The sequence below is a fragment of the Mus pahari genome, chromosome 9, assembly GCF_900095145.1.
Source record: "Mus pahari chromosome 9, PAHARI_EIJ_v1.1, whole genome shotgun sequence".
Taxonomy (NCBI): Eukaryota; Metazoa; Chordata; class Mammalia; order Rodentia; family Muridae; genus Mus; species Mus pahari.
The window spans coordinates 88,378,738-88,391,157 of record NC_034598.1 but is presented as its reverse complement, the minus strand read 5'-3'; the positions used below and the strand labels follow the sequence as shown (position 1 = coordinate 88,391,157).

The window sequence follows — 12,420 nt, the reverse complement described above, 5'->3', positions numbered from 1 at the left end:
CACACACAATCACATACATACACACACACACTTGAGTGCACAAGCATGCACACAGACACACACTTTTTAAAAATTTTTAATTTAGGGCACTTCAGGCATTTGCTTGATCCATCGAGAGATGTGGCTTTGCATTCTCTAAAGTGGCTCAGAGAACTCCAGGGGACAGTTCTTGGATTCTGACTTCTTACCAGGTATCATGATGCATGAACTGCCCTGCCTGGCCATTTTGTGTGTTTGCCGTGTGTCTGAGACTGAGGAGGTAGAGTGTGGGTCTTTGCTCCTCTGTTGGTCCCTGTACCCCTCTGCTCCATGATCACCACCCCACGATGGAGTCCTCTTATTTTTCCTACTCCCCCAAAGTTGCTTTCTCTAGGGTAGCTACACAGTTCTCTGTGTTGGGGGCCATATTAATGGCAGAAGTCTGAACTGTGAGCTTCTGGCATGGTACAGTGCCCTCTAGAGCCAGGAGCCAAAGAAAAACAGGAGGATTTAGGGTATCAGAAAGCTGAAAGAAAGGGGAATGTTTTTAGTAAAACTTTTAGGTGCTTCTAAGACCACATGGGGTTTGCAGATGTGCATACCCCATCTTTAGAAAGCCCCTTTTCTAGTTCCCTCACCCTCACCTATCTTCTTTCCCCTCAGATTCCCTCTGGTGCTTTCAGTATCTCGCCTACAGTATTTCTGGCTGCAGCTGGACTAACATCTGGTCTGCCCTTCTTTCCCTTAGGCACAAGAGTCTCCTCCCAGGAAACCTGCCAGAGGCTACTCACCTGGTTGGGCCCTGTCTGTGTGCACTCTGCATGCCTGTCACAGCCGCCGTGGTTCTCCAAACACGGGTTGATTTCTTTAAAACAAAAGTCAACACGAGTCGTGAGCCGAACGCTTTATTTCTGTGAAAAGGCATTTTGAGGGAGTTGCCCTTGGATAACTGACCAAGGAGCAGCAGGCGTCACGTGAGACTCAGAGTTCTGGAAGTTCAGAGGCAGAAGTAACTTGATGGGGAAGAATGGTCACTCAAAATTGCCTCCCCCCCTGCACTGGATAATTCTAGCAGAGACAGCATCTTATCTGACCTCCAGTTCACGCATGCTACTAGTGAGTTGGCTTGAGAATGAAGACGAAATCATTTGTGATGTCACATTCAGATTGGTTTGGAGAGGATTCATCAATTTAGGACATTTCGAGGAGTGGATTGCTCAGCATTAAAGCATCTTGTCATTGGTTGCTAATGGTAGACGGTGTGTGTGTGTGTGGGGGGGTGTCTGACTACACAGCACTTGGACCTAGCAGTTAAAATGCATATCATAAACAGGGGCTAGATGGAAACCTTGACACTGTGACATTCTGCAATGGATGTGACATCATTTTAGTGACACTTTGGTTTGGAATATGCAACTGAGATCTAATAATAATTTTTTAACCACCAAATAAAATACAATAATAAAATTTCAACCACCAAATAAAAGACAAAGACACAGATCAAAGAGCTAAGACACTAAATGCAGCACCCAGTCCTCCAAAGGCCTCGGGTACTAGAGAAATGCTGGGACCCCTGATGGAATCGCACTGTGAATAGAATTAGAAAGGGTATTAAAGAGATATCAACTTACTGAAGTCAGGAACCCGGTGTGGTTCCATAACAAGCTGCCCTTATTCTTAGGAAATTCATATGCAGTATGATTTGTATAGCTTAGTCTCAAATGATTAAGGAAAATATGAATATGCACAGAAAGAGCAAAGGAGACGTGAGCAGTAGACCCTTAACAAGACGGTGCAGGCCTTAACAAGAAAGTACAGGCCTTAACGAGAGAGTGTGGGCCAAGAGCACACGATTCCTGTTAGCACAACTGTTGCAACATGTTTTGGTGAGTTAAAATTCAGCCTGCTTCCTAGGGCACACCTCTAAAGCATGCCGTCCGCAAAGTATGCGTCAGTGTTATATCCACCTTCAAGGAATTATTCTGTCACACCATATTAAGCACTATGTGTTTAACACTATGTATGTGTTAAACACTATGTATCATAAGACACTTTTTTAATGTTAAAAATACCAAAAAATTTAAATACTAAAAAAATTGGTATGTAATAGAGTAATGTAAAAATAGTTTGAGAATCCCTGTCTCTAGAGAATCTTATTCTGAGCCAGAAGTCCAGGCCAGTCCAGCCTACCTGTGGGAAAGGAAAGCTGACCTTTACCCTAGCATGTAAGGAGCCTCAGAAGGGAGAGGACTTCATGCCTCTTCCCTTTTCAGATTCATCTCCTGGTAGACCAGGCTATCTTTTCCTTACTGGTCCCCCACTCCTAGCCTTTAGGGAATATGTACAGCAAAGATGCACAACATTCAGTTGCCTCTAGAAGTGTTAAGCAGAAAGGTTCTCTCTTTCTATTCAAAATGCCTTCATGGGGGATTGCAGCCCCATAGGAGGAACAACAATATGGACTATCTAGAACCCCCAGAGCTTCCAGGGACTAAACCACCAATCAAAGAATACACACGGAGGGACCCATGGCTCCAGCTGCATATGTAGCAGAGGATGGCCTTGTTGGACATCAATGGGAGGAGAGGCCCTTGGTCCTGTGAAGGATCTATGCCCCAGTGTAGGGGAATGCCAGGGCCAGGTTGCAGGAGGGAGTGGGTTGGTAAGCAGGGGGAGAGGGGAGTGGATAGGGGGTTTTCAGAGGGGAAACCAGGAAAGGGGATAACATTTGAAATGTAAATAAAGAAAATATCTAATAAAAAATATCTAAAAAATTATCTTTGGAATAAAACAAAACAAACAAACAAACAAAAACAAAATGCCTTCACACCTCTGTGGGCACATCCTTCATTGTCACACCTGCAGGCTTTCTTGCTAAGGCATACTGAATTACCATCCCAGCAGCGGTTCTAACAAGAGCTCACACACTAGAACGTTTGGCCAGGGCTCTGACTGACACCATTTCCACCAGGCAGACAGGGGATGGTTACCTACCGAGGCACACGATGCCATCACCGGTATAGCCCGGCTTGCACACACACACCCGGCTTCCTGGGATGGTTCTCTTACAGTCAGCCTTGGCAGAACATCCTCCATTGCTGATCTCACAGGCATTGATGGCTACACAAGGGAGAGAGGACACAGAACAGAAGGAGAAACAGACAGAGGAGACATTTTTATTTAACCTGAGCCATTGATAGAAGGAAGCCTTTAGAACAACTCCAGCATGCATTGGAATTATGTGGCTAGTTCCTCAACACAGAGAGTGTGCTCAATAGTTTCATGTCAACTTGACACAAGCTATGGTCATTGGAGAGGAGGGAGCCTCAGGCAAGGAAATGTCTCCATAAGACTGGGCTTTAGGCCAGCCTGTAGAGCATTTTCTTCATTAGCGATGGATGGGAGAGGACCCGGGCCACTGTGGGTGGTGTCACAATGCTGCAGGGTGATCCTGGGTTCTATAAGAAAGCAGGCTGAGAAAGCCATGTGAGTCAGTCAGTGAGCAGCACCCCTCCAGGGCCTCTGCATCAGCTCCTGCCTTCCTTCCAGTTCCTGCCCTGTTGCAGTTCCAGTCCCGACTTCTTCAATGAGGAAGAGTTTGGTATGGAAGCAGACGCCAAACAAATCCCTTCCTCCCCAAGTTGTAATGGTCCTGGTGTTTCAACTTAGCAATAGTAACCCTGACTGAGACAGAGGACCAGGAAAAAAATCACTGTCTGTCTTTTCCAGCTGATTTAACCATCAGACTGTGTGCTTCTCTCTTCAGGGAACATATGGCCTCGGGGTCAGGGCAGCCTGCTTCCTCGGAGAGTCTCTGGACTAAGATGGTCTAGAAACTAATTGTTCTGCCTCAGTCTGGGCCTAAGCCCCCGGAACAAGGTAGTGAGAAAAATGATGCTAAAAGCTTCTGGTGTGTGTGTGTGTGTGTGTGTATGTAAATAATTTGAGTATTTATAGACATTTTATTCATAATAGTCAAAGCCTAAAGACATCAATCAGATGGTAGATGGGTATAGAGGTGGTGGTTTATCTACACAATCATAGGAACTCAACCATCAAAAAGAGTGACTGAAAGAGGCCAGACATACCAGCATCAACATTCTGTTCACACAAGAATCTAGAAGAGACGAGAAGGCTCTCTGATGTCACAGAAAGCAGATCAGGGTTTCTGAGCAGAAACAGGGATTAGTAGGGTCAGTGTGAGCTAGTTCAAATGGGGATCTTTGGCTGAAATGTGCCGGGTTTTGATGGAATGGGTGGGTGCATATGTTTGTGTTTGTTGTATGCCATGGGCCTATTCACTGATCCAGAATGGATCAGTTAGTATTTATAAATCATAGCTCATAAATGTTTATTGAACAAAATGAAAAAAAAAAAAAGCCCAACCTAAATGGCCCTAGAGAACTTCTTGGGTTCTTTCATTTATTTTTATTAATGCACACAGCCTGGTGGAACTTAGAGCATCCAGTCTTCTGTGGTTTTTCCACAGCTGAGGAAGCATGATGGCTCTAAGCCCTGTTCTTCCACCTCATGGGCAGTGTAGAGATGGGCAGAGGATCTCCTGGGCTTCCCTCGTCTCTACCGTGCATGTCTCAGCACAGACAGCAGCCTTCTCTACTGCTGACTCCCATCCACACTTTAGTGGTTTGCTGCAGAAGGGAGGTCTACAAATAAGAAACAGTTTTCCAGACAGCGCCAAAATAAGGGGGAGAGTTCTCTGAGTCAGTTCTCCACGTTTGTGTCTTTTTGCTTTCCTCAGAATCTACTAGTAGCCAACAGTTCATCAGAGGGAGGGGCCCCGTGAGCTCCTCCCTAACCCACAATTGACTGAGAACAGGCTCAGCCTTGGACAGGCCCAGTGCAGGCAGCTGAAGCTGAGACCAGGGTTGCAATGGTCATGTCACATGCAGAAAAGGATATTTCCAGGCCTTTCTCCCTGCCTCTGGCTCTTACATTCTTTCTGGTTCCTGTTCCTCTGTGTCCCCTAGGCCTTAGAGGGTGGCTACAAATGTCCAGTTTAGGGTCGAGCACTCCTCTGTCACTAATTCTCAGCACCCTCAGCATCCATGAATCTACAGTCAGCTTCATTGCAAAGAGAAGTTTCTCTGATTAAGGCTGAGAGCGACATCTGTCCTGGTGCCAGGCAACTGAAAGATTGCTGAGTTTTCTTCTTTTCTAGTGATGAGTATGTTTATGTACCCTGAGAGTAATATCTCACACTTCTTAGCATTTTATAGGCATAATCTGGATCGCATACAACTCCCCAATGTAAATAATTCTTGTATCACTCGCAGAGTACATGGTGAGAGGCACAGTCAAGCAACATCCCTGAAGTAACACAGATCGTAAGCATTTCAATTCAGACCCAGGGTCTAATGATGAGGCCAGGGCCTGCCCTCTGCCCTCTGCTCTAGCGTGCTGCTGTATTTAGAGGCTAGTCCACCCTAATAGCACTCTGCAAGGGAGGTGGTTCACACTTTCTTTACAAGTGAGCCAAGGGGTTCAGGATAGTTAAACACCCATGAAAGGCCACAAATCTGGACCTTGGAAGAACCAGGGCTTAGTCCCAGTGACTCAGCCTTAGCCAAACATCTACAGCCTTTAAAGCCAGGAGGTGATGGTAATTGCCCTCAAGGTTGTGCACCACTGCTCAAAAGCAGCATAGTTTTGTGTAAAAAAAAAAAAAAACAAACAAAAAACCAGATGCAATTGCCTACCCATCCCAAACGAACCAACATGCTCCAGCCATGCAGAGCTGGCTTCCTTGTCCCTGGCCACCATCAGTTGGTCAGCTTCATGTGAGTCAGCACCAGTGGCTGGCACCAGCTCCTGAGGCCCCATCAGATCTCTCAGCCCGCACGAGCCCCTAGCTCCACCTGCCTGTGCAGACTGTTCCGTTCCCTTGGAATCCTGCTGCACATTTGCACGAGGCTTTGCCATCTGGATCGAGAAGGCAGCTGCAGTGGGGGAGGGCAAACGGCATTTTCAGAGAAACTCGATGTTCTACATATGACTTACTCCCTTTCAGTCTAGCATCCAGCCCCCAACCAATGAAGCATTCAAGGCTCTGCCTACTGTTTGAGGGGACAGTCGCTTCCTGCCACAATCCCACCACAGCCAGTGAAAATCACAGCCAATCCAGCCAAACCTCACAGCATGCATAGGAGGGGCAGTCACTCATCTTTACAGTGCTACCCATGGGCTTTGCTGAGCTTTGGGCTTATTCATGTTATCCACAGGGTGTGGTGAGACAATGGCCCCTGAGAGTCAGTGCAATTATTATTCCCATTTATAAATGAAACTGAGGCTAGGAGGAAGGAAAGAGGTGACACCAGGTCACATGATGGCTGAGAGTGTGGGGAGATGACTGTGGGTTCAAGTCTAACCCCAGCTACTAGGCGTTTCATTAGTTTACAGGACGATGTGCCTTATGGCAGTTAGGAACCGGAAGCTACATTAGGCTCAGCTGGGGACTGGAGGCAAGGTTTACTGAAGCTGATGCCCTCTCTGTGAAACAAACCCTGTGGTATGGGCTGGGGTGACCAGGGCATTCTTGTCATAGCGAGGTAAGTCACTGGCTGCTTGTTGACTATGCTGATCTGGCTAACTGATGGCAGTTTCTTCAGAGACCTCCAGTTTCTACTTTAAATCTATCCTATATTCTCTTAAACGGTATCAGGAAAACACTTCCTCCAGCATAGGTGTGAGAAATACTGAGTTTGTGTTGTTCCCAGAGGTCAGAGGACACTTACTTGGCACTGGTGTGGCAGGTCCCATTGCAGTTGTCTCTTGTGATCTCTGAAAAAGAGGACCAGTTGCCTTGTGAATTCTTGCTTTGGCCCATAGTAGTAGGAGAAGACCGAGTTCCTTGAAGTCGTCTAGAACGACATAAATCCTTACCACTGTGTAGACAGTTTTCATGTTGGGTACCAGGGAACTCAGAGACCAATCTGAAGGTCAAATACATTAACAAGGGAAGTGTCTCTTAGAGTAGAAGCTCCTTGTGAAGACCACACAGTTTGGACAGGGGACTCTGAACCTTGTTATATATGTGATGAAAAGCCATAGCAAATTGTCAAGTCCTGGGGATGGAATGGAGTGGAAAATGTTACCTCTGGCTTATGTTCTGGAAAGTCTTTCCTTGCAGTCATGTGGAATACAGAAAAGAGAGGAATGGTACCCAGGATGGAAAGTAAAGAGCTGCATCACAAGGCTTCTGGTGGCAGGGTGCAGAGGGAAGAGACAGGGTCCAGAGATGTGGATGAGTAGAATACTCAGAGATTTGGTAAAGGAGGCAGTAAGGAGCCAGCGGTGGTTTCTAGGCCATGAGTTCTAGCTGCCCTCTTCTATGACTGCTGTGTACATCAGTGTTCTGCTGCTGCCTCATTTAGGAATTACATAGATGGATGCTGTAGCTTCTGGGTTGCTCCCTGTCCTTCTAATTGAAGTTGGTTTCCGATGCATTGTGCTCTTAGAAGCATGAAGGGACAGTGAGGGGTAAGGCACTGCAATTAGGGATTTACTCAGGATAGCCTCCTGCTTGTGTGATCCACTGCCTCCCTACTCTCTGCGGCCCATTTCCAGACTGTCTGAATCCTGGTTCTGCACCCCAGCACCTGATACCTGCTCTGGGATGAGCCTTGGTCTGGGATCCTTCAGATTCCATTTTGATGTTTTATTTTCTCTCTCTCTCTCTCTCTCTCTCTCTCTCTCTCTCTCTTTCTTTCCTTTGCTTTCTCCTGGATTTAGTATCCTCTGGAGAGACAGGTAATGACAGTCCCTCAGACAAACCACATCACAGGAGCCCTCAGAGGGTTGGTGGGCACCTGTGACCTTCTTTTCAGTTCCTGCCTCAGAAGGGACAATAAGGTCTTTGATGCTGGCTTCTAGAGTCATTCTCTTCATTCTGGTGCCTTACTGATTCCTCTTAAATATAAATAAGATATTATTGCCACCATATTTAAAAGTCTTCAATAGCTCCCTCCAAGCCAATGTGTCTGTCTTTTAGTGATCTTGCTCTTGCCTGGCCCTCTAGCTTGTCATTCAGCTTGCCTCTTTGCCTCTATTCTCATAGCCTTCAATCCATTGTGTCTTTGAAGCTATTGCTTTCTTCTCATCATTGTCAAGTACAATTAGAAACATCATTGTAATGTAAGACTGGAGCGAAGGAGCTCTCCACCAGACCCTCAAGTTGAGAGAGTAATACATTGCTATTGAGCCATGTGGCAATGAGCCACAAAACCCTTCCCAAGAACACTAGCTCCTGAGTCAGACACCCATTTCAGATTTGAACCCATGAATTGACAAGAGAAATTCTGGAAGAGGCATATGGAATATGCTCACTGTGACCTTGTTTATGACATCAGAAAACTGGTTTCAGAACATGCAATTACGGAGGAGATGCAACTCAGGGCCACATGGCTTGCCTAGCTCTCACGCCCAAGGCAGCCATTCAGTTACGAGCACTGCATCAAACAAGCACAAAACAACTTGGTATATAACAACATATTAATGATACTGATCTAGATGCATTCACATGGAGGAAAAGTGCCCATTGTTTACTGTTAAGTGAGAAAGGAGGTTATAAAATACACAGCCTGGCTCCTGACACATACTGTTCTACACTAAGTCACACTGAATATTACTAATAGGGTTTTTCTAGCAGTGAGTACATGAGTAACTTGATTTCTTTCTTGTGCTTTTCCTTATTTTACAAGTTCTTCGCAGCAGGGAGATATGTTTCTCACCAGGAGAAGTACTCATGGCTTGTCTTCTACTATAGAAAGGAAAACAGCGCGTCTTCTGAGAAGCTGGGCTAAGCGCTAAGGAGCGATATGAAGAGTGCTTACCACTGTCACACTTCACTCCTCGCCAGCCGACATCGCAGTCACAGGAGCCATCTCCCAAGGGACCTTGGTTACATCTTCCATGGACACAAGAGCATGCTAAGCAGAAAAACATTTGTAAATGACCAGATTCTGACATTTCCTTTACCACTAACTGGGTGTGGTTCTCTGTATCCTATTCTCTGACTGGGGTCTTTCTTGTGGGACTGGAGCCACAGGACATAGGGATGCAGGTTACCAGGTGAAAAGGGTCCTATTTCAACACAACTGCTCATGCCACAGTTTGGAGACTGTGCAACACTGTGTGAATGTGACTCAGATAAGTTCGCCTGAAGATCTAGGATCATGTGGGACCCTAAGAGCAGTCTTCAAAAGATACCCATCTCCCTGGGCATGGTGGTGCACACCCACAATCCCAGCAGGTGGCAGATATCTGAGTTCAAGGCCAGCCTGGTAGAAATAGTGAGATCCAGAACAGCCAGGGTTAATAGCGAGACCCTGTCTCAAAATAAATGTTTATTTGACACCAGGTTTGTAGAAACCTATTTGCTCTGCCTTCTCCAGACTCAGAACTAATGATCCTTTCATTTGATAGCAAGTCCCCGAATCTCCTTAAGAACTTGACGAAAGCTGAGGAGGATTTTTTTTTTTTTAACCTTAAATTGAGTCATGCCTTATAGGTATTGGCATGTAAAAATTTGTTAAGTTTCACATATAAGGCATAGCAACATTATTGTAAATCAGATGGCATGCACAAAATGTTAAGGGACAAGGTATTATCAAGCATGTAGTAAATGTTTAATAAATACAAAACTTAAAAAAAAGAGTTTGAGGAAAATATGAAAAAGCTATAGGGAAATCTAGTATGTTGTAAGCAAGTGAAACAGTACTATTAAAAATAAGGGCTTTCAATGCTACTCCTAAAAGCCATGGTTATTAAACACCTATGAACTCAAATCAGCACCATTATATATAGCTCATGGTCCAGTCACTGCTACCAGCCCAAGACCTGCTTGACACTGAGCTCATCAACATTCCATGGATGGGGGAGGAGTTCCTAAAGCCCCACCCCTCCCAAGGCAGCTATAGGCAGTTAAAGGTGACAGGGATTGGGGAAGATGGGGAATCAGCTGCTTCAGCAGTACAGCCACCCGCTGGCACGTTTCCTTTGCTTAGGTACAACCACTGACTCATGCACTCAACCTTCATTAAAAGCAGTAGTTCATAAAAAAGAGATAGGAAAATAGGAGGTGGACTTGGGTAAGGAGAAGGGGTTCAGCAGGAGAGGGAGGGGAAGCGAGGAGGATAATGGTGGGGACCTTGATGAAAGAACATTATAGAAATGTGTTTATGAAACTCTAAAAGAAAGCATGCGTGAATGAATGAATGCATGCATGAATGAATAAATAACTTGGCAAAAGCTATGAATACCACTGCTCACAAAAGCCACTCAGCTTTGGGTCTTGGTGGACCCCACGGAGTCAACCACAGATTCTAGTTCCAGAAGTGCTCTATAAACAGAGGCAAGTCTTCCAGGCAACACAGAAAAATAAACCAACACTCCAATTTCAATGATATATTATATAGCCAAATTTTAGCAATTCTGTTGTGTGTTAGCTTTGTGTGGCTCTGATTGGCTGCTGAGGAAGTGGTGGGGGCTGAGTTGATGGTTTGGGGGCCAGCTGGATGGAGGATATGCTTTCTAATCCCAGCAGCAAGCTCTGACAGGTGTCCTGGGGACAAGGAAGCCAGGATGTGGACATTCAAGAGGACATGCCTCAAACTGATTAGACATCAAACCACATTGCTCAGTGATGGTGGATCAAGGAGTGACCTTCTTAAAGAGGGCAGTTTGACTTTAGAGCCAGGCTTTGGGGTCAAGGAAGGTATGGATTCAGACCAAGGTCTGTTTCTCCTAACCTGGGGGAACCACACTCATGTTCCCGGACTTAATACCTGTATTTTGAGTATCACAGTTCCAAAGCAGATAAAGTTCCTGACTAAATGAGTCACTAGGATAGATCTGTTTTCCCCCAGTGGCTACTGAGTAACTTGTACAATGAACATCTAATCATGGTGATTAGCACATACAAGCCAACTTAGAGCCAGAGAAAGAAATTGGGAGTGGGTGGGTACATCCAGGTCAATGACCGGAAATGTTTCGGAATATTGCTCTGTACAAGGAAAATAACAGGCTTAAAACAAACAAACAAACACAAATAAATCAGCAATTCTCTCTGTAGCCCAGGCTGGTCTCAGACTCAGGGAAATCTTACAGCCTCAGCCTCCTAAATGCTGAGAATGTTCAACTGGCTCACTTTTCACTAACAATGGCATTGGATTCCTGCTGCCTGGGGAGAGGCTGGGTAGAGAGTGCAGCAACTATGATCATAGGCTGCTGGCTAGCCTGGGCCTGTCTGGGCAGGAGCAATGCTCACCTTGGTCGCAGTGAATGCCATACTTCCCCTCTATGCAGGTCTCACAGGCCGTCCCATTGAAGCCCGGCCCGCACTCGCATGTGCCAGTGCCATTCACGCCGTCCAGACAGAAGCCATTCCCAGAGCACACATTCTGACCTTTCCCAGGGCAGGCTTGGCATTGTGGGCCAAAGAAGCCAGCACAGCATGCACTTGTCTGAAAGAAAACAGTGTGGGGTTCATGTTTATCTTCTCCTTTGGGGACTCCTGGGACTTCTGCGAGAGCCTGCCTGTTTCTAAGGGACAGAGGACAGAGCTCTCTGAGGACTGAGTGAAGCTCAACAATCCTCAGGTCACTAGCCAGCCCTGCAGGCTGCCAAGTAGAGGAGGCAGGGAGAATGAAGCAGAGGAAACCTGTCTGAGGGCGCATGCCTGTATCCTGGTACTTACGAAGGTGGCCAGTGATGGCTACTTAGGCCAGCTTGACAAACTTTATTATGATTACTATTGTGGTTCTTGTTTTTATTGTTATCATTGTTACTGTTGTTGTAACAGGCTCTCATATAGCTGATGCTGGCCTTGAACATCTGATCATCTACTTCCTGAGCATTGGTGTTACGCTATAGGCTGGTGCTCCTGACAGCCTCAAGGAATAGCACAGGTGATGCTGGAGGGGTGGGAGGACCAACAGGCCTCCAGCACCCCCAAGCTGGGGCCCCTCCTCCTGGATGCTGTTTCCTCTCTGGAAGGAGTAGATGCTTTGACATTTTATAGGAGCCTCTTGTGGTTCAGGGAAGCCCCCTAGGAGGTCTGTTTGGCACCAGATCTCATTACAGATGGCTATAAGCCACCATGGTTGTGGGTAATTGAACTCAGGACCTCTGGAAGAGCAGACAGTGCTCTTAACTTCTGAGCCATCTCTCCAGCCCCCTGACTTTATTCTTAAGTGCATTAAAGCATAAAACTCTCTTCGGTCCCAAGCTCTGCAGTTCCAACCCCTTGATAGAATAAATCTCATGCCCTGGGGAAGAAGCAGTCAGTAGGTTATAAGGAAATGTCCAAAGTGATGTTCAGAGACCCTGGACATTGCTGTCTCATTTTCTAATGAGCAAGTGCCCCCGCCTTTCCTCAGTGACCACGTTTACATAATTAAGTAAGTAATGTAGTTTAATTTAACC

General features: G+C 46.0%; 1 protein-coding gene across 1 annotated transcript in view; it reads right to left on the bottom strand.

Annotated features, from left to right (window-relative positions):
- The window catches only part of Stab2 (stabilin 2), a 175,870-nt gene that overhangs the window by 42,365 nt on the left and 121,085 nt on the right, over positions 1 to 12,420 (bottom strand). The window contains exons 38-43 of the mRNA XM_021204348.2: positions 11,264 to 11,459; positions 8,829 to 8,924; positions 6,732 to 6,777; positions 5,860 to 5,936; positions 2,974 to 3,099; positions 771 to 844 (exon numbers count right to left, since the gene is read on the bottom strand). Of these exons, the coding sequence (XP_021060007.1) occupies positions 771 to 844; positions 2,974 to 3,099; positions 5,860 to 5,936; positions 6,732 to 6,777; positions 8,829 to 8,924; positions 11,264 to 11,459 (615 nt within the window). The remainder of the gene's footprint in view (positions 1 to 770; positions 845 to 2,973; positions 3,100 to 5,859; positions 5,937 to 6,731; positions 6,778 to 8,828; positions 8,925 to 11,263; positions 11,460 to 12,420) is intronic.